General features: G+C 44.1%; 1 protein-coding gene across 2 annotated transcripts in view; it reads right to left on the reverse strand.

Moving 5' to 3' along the window:
• Positions 1 to 275: 275 nt before the first annotated feature.
• The window catches only part of agmo (alkylglycerol monooxygenase), a 331,096-nt gene continuing 319,303 nt past the window's right edge, over positions 276 to 12,068 (reverse strand). For both annotated transcript variants that reach the window (XM_078238398.1, XM_078238391.1), the window contains one exon: positions 276 to 1,351. Coding sequence is in view for 1 of the 2 variants with exons in the window: in XM_078238391.1 (XP_078094517.1) it covers positions 1,295 to 1,351 (57 nt within the window). In the remaining variant the exon portion in view is untranslated. The remainder of the gene's footprint in view (positions 1,352 to 12,068) is intronic.

Raw genomic sequence — 12,068 nt, forward strand, 5'->3', positions numbered from 1 at the left:
TCAATTTATGATTTTAAAATGTTAAATTATTTTCCTACTACAGTTATTTGCAAAAATGCATTTGTTTTCCATTATGCGGGAACCAACATTTCACAGTGAATTGGAAGCACATCAACTACTCATTTCATCAGTAGTTCTACTGATTTACTGGCTTCTCAAAAAGGACCACCCAATCTTGTGGGACATGACACAAAAATGGCACACAAGTAGATCTCCAAGACTGAGGTTCAAATGTAATCATGTTGCTGCAGAGATTCATGAAATATTAATTTGCATTAAATTTTAACAGTTATGGATCTTTATTTTAAGGTCGTAATGTACCAATCAAATTTCAGGCTACCTTCAGTATTTGCTAATCTTATGCAGACCTCCAAATTGTTTTTGAAATGATTGCATGGTGTACATAACAAAACTCTTCATTTGATCTTTTTTAGACCAAAATGGAGATAACAAACAGCAATTTATGATGGGCGGCACGGTAGCACAGTGGTTAGCACTGCTGCTTCACAGCTCCAGGGTCCCGGGTTCGATTCCCGGCTCGGGTCACTGTCTGTGTGGAGTTTGCACATTCTCTTCGTGTCTGCGTGGGTTTCCTCCGGGTGCTCCAGTTTCCTCCCACAGTCCAAAGATGTGCGGGTTAGGTTGATTGGCCAGGTTAAAAATTGCCCCTTAGAGTCCTGAGATGCATAGGTTAGAGGGATTAGCGGGTAAATATGTGGGGGTAGGGCCTGGGTGGGATTGTGGTCGGTGCAGACTCGATGGGCTGAATGGCCTCCTTCTGCACTGTAGGGTTTCTATGATTTCTATGATGTATGTCCTGTGCAAATCAACATTATTATGAAGCACTGTGCAGAAGGCACAGAATCCATAGAGGTAGTAGTATAGTGCTGTTCTCTGCCATTGTCCTTTGTGATTTAAAATGAGAGTCTGAGTTAGTGTGAACTCTTAGGTTCAAATTTTGTAAATTTTAGTACAGTTGAATTAAGTATCAAGAAAATTTATACTCAACATATATTGCAACATCCTCTATGTGCAAAATACTACAAATTACTCGTATCAATTTATGATTTTAAAATGTTAAATTATTTTTTCCTACTACAGTTATTTGCAAAAATGCATTTGTTTTCCACTATTACATTGTAAAATCAGTTCTTTTCTGATAATTTGTGTAGACTGAAGAACCATGTCACATTTCACACTGTGCCCAAGCACTTTGGGAGCTACAATGCCTGCTGACGCTGCCCATGTTGCGGTGTTGCTGTGGAGCTGGTTCATTGGTGTCCATTGATAGGTGTTAGATTTTCATTACACTTCGCAAACCCCAGAATGCCAAACATAGAGAAAATCCAACCTGGAAAAAATATATGATTTAGTGGCTTGTTCTCGATTTCATGACCTGTAATTTAAGATCCAGTTGTCAACGAGCTTCATTAAGTAACAGTTTACATCATGTGAGTGTTCTACTCATCACACCCTGCCTAATTGACATCATATTTACAGTTTTTCTAGTTGACCATTGTTTTGGGAAATGAACAAATAAAAATGTTGCTATTCCCATAACTATCCTTTTTCCCAGGAAACAGCTAATAACTATTAATTCAAATACAAATTGGGCAGCTTTCTTGCAGAAAATAATTTTCTGAGCGACAGCTTACGAGTAATTTGAGACATCACATGTTGTAATTGTTTTCCATTACTCTTTGTTTCCTCACCTCATAACCTTATCTGTTGTAGATGATTGGATAACTAACATAGTTGAGTTGGAGACTTAACAAAGTAATGCTGTAGCACCAGAAGGGATTGTTAACGGGTAAACACAGAAGAAAGTCATTGTGGATCTCAGCAGAGGCTGATGCCAATACATTGAAGTCAATTCCTCTGCTATCCATACATATTCCTTGACTCAGTGCAGCCCAGTGTAGCAACAGTTGGCTCTTTTTTAATATAGTCAAGGGAGGGCAGGTTTTGGTGTGGGTGGGGAGTGAAATCAGCATATGTTGATGTCGGGTTGTGATCCCATCACTCTCCTGCTCTTTACCATGTTTCAATGGGGCAGGATTGAAGGCAAGTCGGTGATCCTTTGGATCTGTTGGTTAATTAACTGAGATATTTTTAAAAATTAAGAACTTTTTAACCCCACTTTTGGATTTAGATCTAGCACACCTGTTCCCTGATCTGCTGTCAATTCATTAGGGTCAAGGTGAGCGTACAATGGGGAGAGCTTACTCATCTTAGCTGATATGCTGGGAAGGCTTTGATCTGTGAAAGTGAAGAGCTCCAGTCATGGCAAGGAGACAGGCTGTGTTCAAAGCACATTACATCACTTAATGGTCACTTAGTTTAATCTGTGGGATGCTATATTTGCAGCATCTTTTGGATTTAATTTTACAGTATGTACGAGTGAGAACTGTTTCCATATAAATCAAAAGTAATGTGACTGAAATTACGCTCGAGGTAAATTCAATTTTTAATTACTCTTTCAGAAAATGTTTCTTTGCTGAAGCATTCAGTTAACACTTTTAATTTTTAGCACATGGTTGAGGATTTAGGCAGTCAATTCACAGCTCACATGATTGTTCTATATTATGTGCATTTTGGTATCTCATTGCAGATTCTTAAAAATTCTCATGGGATTTTCGTGTCGCTGGCTAGGTTAGCATTCATCGCCCATCCCTGATTGCTCTTCAGAGGATCGTGATGAATCGCTGCAATCCATTTGGTATAGCACCCACAGTGCCCTTAGGAAGGGAGGATTTTGACTCAGCAACAATGAAAGAATGCCTATACTGTTCCACATTTGGATGGTGTGCAGCTAGGAGGGGAATTGCAGGTGGTAGTGTTCCATGCATTTTCTGCTCTTGTCGTTTTAGGTGGTAGAGGCCATTTAGGTGGAAGATGCTGTTAAAGGTGCCTTGTTAAGTCGCAGGCACCTTGTAGATAAAATGTACTGCTGCCACTCTGCATCAGTGGTGTAGGAAGTGAATGTCTAGGGTGGTGGATGGGGCGCTGATTGAGAGGACAGCTTTGTCCTGGATGGCGTTGAACTTCTTGAATGTTATTGGAGCTGCCCCCATCAGAGTCAGGAGGTGAGTTACTCTTCAAAGTTTTCCCAGCCTCTGACCTGCTCTTGTAGTCACAGTATTTTGAGATATTTTGAGGGGTATTGATAGAGTGGATTCTCAGAGGCTTTTACCCAGGGCTGAAATGGTTGCCACAAGAGGTCACAGGTTTAGGGTGCTGGGGAGTAGGTACAGAGGAGATGTTAGGGGTAAGTTTTTCACTCAGAGGGTGGTGGGTGCGTGGAATTGGCTGCCGGTAGTGGTGGGGGAGGCGGATTCGATAGGGCCTTTTAAGAGACTTTTGGATAAGTTCATGGAAGTTAGTAAGATAGAGGGTTATAGGTAAGCCTAGTAGGTAGGGACATGTTCGGCGCAACTTGTGGGCCGAAGGGCCTGTTTGTGCTGTAGCTTTTCTATGTTCTATGTATTTATATGGCTTGTCCAGTTACAATTCTGGTCATGGTAACCCCAACGATGTTGCTAGTGTGGGAACTCAGTAATGGCAATACCACCGAATATCAAGGGGAGATGATTAGATTCGCTCTTGTTGGAGGTGGTTATTGCTTGGCATTTGTCTGGCACAAATCTTAAATTGCCATTTATCAGCCCAATACTAAATGTTGTCCAGATCTTCCCGCATATGGCCGTGGACTGCTTCTGTGTCAGGGGAGTCCAAATGGTACTGAACATTGTGCAATCATAAGTGAACATCCTCACTTCTGACCTCAGGATGGGGGGGGGAATATCATTGATGAAAAAGCTGAAAATGGCTGGGCTGAGGACACTACCCTGAGGAACTCCTGCAGTGATGTTCACAGCAAACTCCTGATAAACCAATTGTACACAAACATTTTGAGGTATATGATTTCACTGCGACTGAAACTGTGCCTTACAAATCATGTTCACTATTAGTACTCATCTGATGTATACACTGTGTTAAAATAAAGATTCTTTACATTTTCCTACTCTAAAACATTGACCCTGATACTTATAAGTAAGTAAAACTGTTGGCATGGTGGGAGGTTGCAGTGTCCAAAAAAATCTGGAAATATGAATAACGCAGAGGACCTGTTGAATTCAACAGCAGGATCTCATTTATTTTGGTCCTCTGTTGCCTGGCTGACTACCACCCAGTTTGAAAAGCTGGCAATTGGGATGACCTACTGTAGAGTGGAGGTGGAGAGGATTGGGAGAGGGACTGTGGTGGAAGATAGCAGGGAAGAGTGGATATGGATGCTGTGAGGAAAATGGATGATGGAAGGTGTGGGGCATCATGGATTGAAGATTGGGAAAGCTTGTAGATTGAGGGTCAGAAGACGTCACAGAGGTGGGAATTGCATTGGATCATGGGGTGGGTAGATTGGATCGAACAATGGGGGAAGCCATCTGTGGACAAGGAAGTAGCTTTGTTTGAGGGGATTGTGGGAAGCATGCCCGATTTGATAAATACTCATCCACTTTCACTGATTCAGGTGGTGACTTCAGCGAGGAGCCAGATTGCAAATCTGATTCTATTAAACTCAGAAGTGGGCATATTGGAGCCAGATTGCAGCTGTGATTTGCAAGTCACCTATTTAACTATCCAGTCATTCTTAGCAGTTAAAATTCTCCACAGAACCTCTGATTTTAACTCCGAGTGGCTTCAGCCTGCATGGACGGTGGAATTTCACTCAATGCAGCAGAAAAGGGGGCTAAAATATTTTAGCTCCCAGTATTATTGTGTTGTGCTACCACATCCTGCCAGGAATGGATGGGAGTTGATTGGGCTGGCCCATGAAAAACTAGGTTACCTTTCACCACCCACCTGCATTCAGCTAAGGTAGGTCTTGTGATAGGAAAGGGGAGAAAGGGGATGTCCAGGGCAAGAGAGGACTAAACTTTCTAGATCAGTACTACTGTATCTCATGACCCCACAAAGGAAAGTGTAATACTTTATACGCCTGTTCTTCTCCCTGGCACATCCAGATTACCCTTCACCTGTTTGGGAAAGCTGTAATGGCTTCCCTGCTCAGGCTTACATTAAAAGAGAAGTCAGGGTATCTACATATTTAAGGAAGGACCTTAGTAGCTCCGGGGATGTGTGAACACCTTAGTTGTATGTTCAGGGGCTGAGTAAATTCTCAATCAGCAGCATCCAGTAGCTTTCTATCTCCTAAGTAACTTGGGGCCTTTTAACTGCCACCTGCCTGGTTTTTGCCAGGTGGTAGCAGTATGCCAAGCTTGGCAGCCCCTTACCTTGGTTTACTTTAACCTCTTCTTCATTGCAACTTGTCTCAGCTATGGACCCTGCTGGCCACTCGATTAACAGGCTTATTTGGTCTGTACATTATTCCAAACCCTAAAAGAAATAGTCCATGTCCTGTTTGCAAATCTTATTTGCAGTTATTTTGAGTTTTGGTTCAACATTTATCATTACATCGATATAAACAATTAGTTGTCATGGTTTGTTGATAAATCAATCAAATTACTCGAACAGCTTCATGCAAAAAAAGGAACTGAAAATTTTAATGGTAAAACTAAGTTTGTAAGCAAAGTTTAAAAAAACGCCCCACATCTTTCCCAATAACTCAATAGAATTGTTGTTTATGCATTCTAATACCTTCATAATGTTTTTATTGGTAAACGTCAGATTAAAGTTAAAGTTTATTTATTAGTCACAAGTGAGGCTTACATTAACACTGCAATGAAGTTACTATGAAATTCCCCTAGTCACCACATTCTGGCGCCTGTTCGGGTCATTGCATCTAACCAGCATGTCTTTCAGTCTGTGGGAGGAAACCGGAGCACCGAGAGGAAACCCACGCAGACACGGGGAGGACGTGCAAACCCCACACAGACAGTGACCCAAGCCGGGAATCGAACTCGGGTCCCTGGCGCTGTGAGGCAGCAGTGCTAACAACTGTGCCACCGTGCCGCCCACAGGTTAATTCTGATAACTAAAGGCAGGTCTCATAGTCTGAGCATATGCAGTGTAAGAAGGACAATGTTGATTCTGCAGGCACAGTGAAAGGGAGATCTCCCTCTTTTCCTCACATTTTAGTCAGAATGCTGTTTTTTGTGCAGCAAGTTACTTTACATTGACCATCAGCTGTGCTTGCGAATGAGTTCAACCAGATGACACTGATCCAAAAACAAAACTCTGCTGTTTATTGTCAAAACTTGTGTTTCAACAATTTTGTTGATTTCTGGAACAATTTATTCTACAAACAGGATCTAAATGTCGCAAGGTTTGAAAGTTTTAAATGAATGATTTTCCTGTGTCAGACAATAGGCCACTTCCCACTCAGGTCACAGATGCAACCACAAGCAGTGGAATAATGAGATCCATGTTCTTCAAATGTATCCAGCATGAGCTTTATTGGAATTGTTTTGATGTCCCTCTCGTCTTTAAAGAATCAATTTGAACTGCTGAAACTGGCTGTCCAGACAGTTAAAATGAGTTGGTGGATGTCCCCACAGTTGTCCCACTTGCTCCCTGTGGTCCTGAATTTTAACCTGCTCTTCTGGGCAGACAGGAAAGATGCCAATCTGAAACCAGCACGGTCTTTTGTTAAACACGCAGACTGAGCTCTGATAATGTCATCGGGACCTGACTGTTACTTAAACCAGTGGCCTGACTGAGGAAGTATAGTGAAATATAGAGCGAAGAACATTCTGGGCACAAAAAGAGGCCAAAGAAGGCCAATATTACAAAACATTTTTCTACCTTAATTGTGGGGCCAAGCGGTGAAAGAGTACTCCTCCGGGCCCCAGAAGGAAAACTGAGGCCTCCTTTGCACTGGGCTGCAGCCCTTTCCACTGATGAGGCCATCAAAACTGTTCCTATCCTCAACTTCACTGATTTTCCTGCTGCTCAGCATCCCACTTTTCTCTGGCTGTTACCTGCCACTTCCTGCTGCATTCTGGGTAAGAAACTGACCAGGCCTGTACAGATCAACCTTGGGAGTTAAAATCGCCAAGCCTCACTGCTGATGTCGAGGGGGTATGTCACTCACTTCCACCCTACCCTCCTGATACAACTTCAAGTTAAGATCAGAGCAGAAGTGCAGTTTAAGTCAGGTTATTGATTTTTGTCAACTCCAAAATTAAGCAGGTAACAGGATATGGTCAGGTTCTACCAAGAAGGCTGATGACAACCATTTTCCTCTACCTGTTCCATTCACCTTGTAGCTGTTGAAAGTATCAGCTCTGTGAAAGGTGACTTGATAACAGCAAAAAAATGAAGTATTTTAAAGCCTTTCAATTCCATTTAAAATCTATTTTAAATATACTGCCATCTTAGCGCAGGAGAACACTCTGCCTTCCCAATCCTAATACACATTATATTACCATGGAGTGCAGAGAGAGCTTTGCCTGTTTGTAATCTGCTCACATAAAGGTCTTGCTTTCAGCCTTGTTGAAGGGCATCCCCAGAGAGCTGCTTTGCTAAAACAAATTGGAAATGCAGAAGCTCTGAATTCCTGAAGCGTGTCCTCTGGCTGGTCCCTAACTGTAATTACTGAGAGAACGTGAAAGGATGAAAGATAAGGGAACCAAAAGAAAAACAGTGAGAAAGTGAAAAAAAAACATACAGAGATAGCAGAGTGAAACTTTAAGGGAAAAAAGAAGCCTAAAAGTTGGAAAATAGATTATGGCAACATCTGAAAGAACCACTAGTGCAATGACAAAGTAGGAACGCTGATACCTCAAGGAAAACTAGATGGAAAGAGATAAAACAAATCGCAACAGTGGGGGGCATTTCATCACCTTCACCTCCCCCGAGAAGAGCTAAAGACACAAAGGGCTGAGTTTTCTGGACCATTTCCATCCTCGGCTCTACTCAAAGTTGTGGCTGGCAGTCCGCTGGTATTTTGAAGCAACACGGCCTATAAGTAAACTTCTGGAAGGTTTACCAGATTGGGATTGGGATGTAGAGAGGCTGGGCCTGGTTTTAATGGAGCCCAGCTGCCACAATTGTAGATTTGAGCATCCTGGCTGATGGCAAAGGCCAGAAGGCAGTGCAGCAGCAGCATGATCATGTACTCGAGTGAGGATAACCCCATGATTTGCCGATGCCTCCTTGGAGGCATGTTAGAGTCGATGGCAGCCAGAAGGAACATCTGTTTCCAGAGAGTGACAGACGCCAGCCAGACAGACAAAGCGGTCATGGCAGGAAGGTGGCTCCGGAGGTGAACAGCCACAGTGCAGTCAGCAAGATGTAGATACAGTGCAGGAAACACTTCTATGATTTCCTGAGGTCTGGCAAGATGAGGGAGATGCAATGGCCAGCTGACAGGCCTTCAGTTCTGGAGTAAGAACTGTACTCTTATCTTGTGTAGTAACCTTTCATGTGGCACCTTATCAAATGCCTTTTGGGAATCCAAGTGAGATGGGTGTCTAGTCGAGAGAGGGTGTAAGCAAGTTACCATTTCTCTGTGAAGGGGATGGAATGCTGTGCTTACTTGTGTAGTCCGTATCAGTGCATGTCAATAATAGGCTGCAGCAAGCTCTGCATAAGCAGCTACTGACAGAGAAGAGATGTCCTAACCAAAGTCTTACCAGTTACTGAGGAGCAGTCTCAGCATATCACTGTGCTATTGGCAGTAATTCCAATGAAAGAAGATACATCCAAAATAGTATCATCACCACAGCCAAGTGAAATCTTCAGCAGTGCATTTACACACATCTCATGGAGTCTCATGTAAGTTTTGAATGGGCGGTACAGGGGATCTGCATCACGTGTAAATGGGAGATGGTGAGGCAAGGTAGAGGTAGCTGTGGGCAGTCCTCCTCAGGAGATGAATGTAAACCTGGGCAGAGATACAGAAAATTAGGCGTAAAGATTCATGGAAATACAACTGATGCCCCCAGCTACTGGTTACCTCAGTCGTGCATGTATGCCATGAAAGGGCTCGAGCAGGCAAGGATGCTGTCGAGCATTGACACCCCTCAGGAAGCACCTTCATTATTGGACCATCCTGTGCTCCCTCTGACTAAAGAACCATCTTTCCAGCAAAGCTCTATGGACAGGAGGCCCTTGCATCAACACTGGTTGAGCAGCCCCACTGACACTTCAATGCCAAAGTGGGCACCGTGAGCACCTCAACCATGCATAGACGCAAGCGGGTAGCCAACACCCACAGGGGATGGATCCTGTAGGAGCAGCCTTATGCAGATAGTGTTGTCAATAATTACACTCTCGAGTTTATTGGGTGATCTTTGTAATGTCACTCTTTGTTCAAGGATTAACCTTCAAAGTAATGAGATGGTTCATGATAGTCTCCAGATTTGTGTGATTCCATTGTTTTGAGTGCAATAAGGCACCATCATCAGACAGTGGGTGTGTGACACAAAGCTGGGTGGTTGGGAATATTGGGTGGCCAGTGATGATATATCTTCCAGGCATTGAGAGGACACAGCAGATACATCTGTGAGGCAGGCATCTTGGACATGGCCACTCCTTTTGGGAAAGGTGTGGAACTGAGTCAAATGCAATCCAGGATGTGCAACCTTGAGGAGAAATGTGCCAGGATCAGTGCGGCTCGAGCTTCCCTGCCAGCCCGATCAATGGTTTGGCAGCTTAGCCAATCTTTAGAAGGCCTTTAGCTCAGGTTCACTACCTCCACCATTGGCTGCTTCTTCCTCCTCCAAACACACATGCCGCTTCTTCAAGGCCCATATCTCTCTGAGGGGCTATGTTGTGCAGAGTGCAACAAACCACCCCCCTGAGAGAAACTCTTGAGGGGCAGTACTGGAGGGCACAACCCGGGCCATCAAGGCACCAGAACCGCACCTTCAGGAGTCCAAAGATCTGCTCAAATGGTGGCATTTTGTGCTGAGATGGCAGTGGTTGTAGTGTCTCTCAGCTACAATTGTTGGGTTGCGTACAAGTATTAGCAGCGACTTTTCAATGGATAACCGTTTAGCACCAACAGTCATCCAAATAGTCTCTCTGGTGGCATGAACAGCTGCACCACCTGCTATTTACTCAGGGTGAAGGCACCATGGTAACTGCCAGTTAATTTTGCATACACTTGCAAAATATACTGTGATGGCCAGCTTGATTCTGAGGGAATTGAATCCCTTCCTATTTATAAAAGCCCTTGGCTGCCTGACTCAATGGCCATATGGCTGCAGTTTATCATGCCTTGCACTTGAGAGAATCTGATCATGAAGCCCTCTGGGCTCGAGTAGCTTCATCAATCTGAAACTTAATGTACTCTATGATACTCTCTCATACACAGCAGCCATCACCTGCCTGATACAGTGTTGGATGGTCACTTGAGAAATGCCACTCTGGCTGCTGCTACCCTCTGAGATGACCCAGAGATAAAGACATTCGAGGTCACTGTCACTTTAAGGGTAACTGGCAGAATGAGCCCACGTAACAGGCAAGGCCTGAGATCCTCCACTACGATGTTCCTCAGTATCTTCTTCAAAAACTTGCCCACCGATGATATCAGGCTCACCAGCCTATAATTGGCTGGATTATCCCTGTTTCCTTTCTTAAACAAGGGAACAACATTGGCTATTCTCCAATCCTCTAGAATCTCACCCGTGGTCAAAGAGGATGTGAAGATATTTGTTAAGGCCCCAGCTGTTTCTCCCCTTGCCTCCTCTAAAAACTTGGGATCGGTCCCATCCAGCCCCGGGGACTTGTCTACCTTAATGCAATTTGGGATACTCAACACTTCCTCCTTGGATATATTGACGTTCTCAAGAGTGTTCACACACCTATCCCTGACCTCAACACCTGTCATGTCCTTCTCCTTGGTGAATACCAATACAAAGTACTCATTAAGGATTTCACTCATTTCCTGTGGTTCCTCGCATAACTTCGCTCCATTGTCCTTGAGTGGGCCTACTCTTTCTCTTGCTACCCTCTTGCTCCTAATATATGCATAAAAAGCCTTGGGATTCTACTTGACCCTGTTTGCTGAAGACATTTCATAGCCCCTTTTAGCCCAACTAATTCCACATTTAAGTTCCTCCCTACTTTCACTGTACTCCGCAAGGGCTTTGTCAGTTTTAGATGCCTGGACCTATCGTATGCTTCCTTTTTCCTTTTGATTAAACTTACAATTTCCCTTGTCACCATGGTTCCCGAATCCTGCCTTTTCTATCCTTCATTTTTGCAGGTTCATGCCTGTCCTGCACTTCAATCAACTGACCATTAAAAGACATGGATTTGCCCTCAAATAGCTGCTCCCAATCCACATTCCCCAGTTCCTGCCTAATTTGGATGAAATTTGGCCCTCGCCCACTTAAGCACCCTCACCCAAGGACCACTCTTGTCCTTATCCCTGACTACCCAAAATCTTATGGCATTATGGTCACTAAGCACAAAATGCTCCCCCATTGAAACATCGATCACCTGGCCTGGCTCATTCCCCAGTACGAACTGGTCCCCTCTCTGATTGGATTGTCAACATACTGTATCAAAAAGCCCTTCTGGACACATCTAAAAAATTGCTCTCCACCTGAGCCCCTGGCTATAAGGGATTCCCAGTCAATATTGGGAAAGTTAAAGCCACCCATCACAATTACCCCGCTTTTTTCACACCTTTTCAGTATCTGACTACACACACACATTTTTGTGCTCTCTCTGTCCCCTCGGACAACATTTCTTCCCTCTGCACCAAGGGACTGGATTTGTGGCTGGCACAGCTGCTCCTCATCACTGTTCAAAGTCAGCTCAGAGTCGCTCAGCCCCACTCCCAGGGGTGGCCTCATTTCCCATCAGCTGCACAGAAACAGCTGTCTGGATCTGCCCCATTGACCCGTGTGGGTGCACCTCCCCTGCAACTGCCCCATTGCCTCCACCTGAAACACTTTGCGGGTTCTGTTTCTGCAATGGCCACTGTGCGTCAATGCAAGAGCTCCTTTCTGTGTATTATGCAGTGTCAGCAATGCTTCTTCAATCTCTGAACGACTCCCCACTGTGCAGCCGCCTCCTTTTCTAGGACCTGCTGTTCACCAATGTGTTTCCCATGCATCACATTGAAAATCTCAAATAACCCCGCAACAAGC

Source organism: Mustelus asterias, chromosome 2, assembly GCF_964213995.1.
Source record: "Mustelus asterias chromosome 2, sMusAst1.hap1.1, whole genome shotgun sequence".
Lineage (NCBI taxonomy): Eukaryota > Metazoa > Chordata > Chondrichthyes > Carcharhiniformes > Triakidae > Mustelus > Mustelus asterias.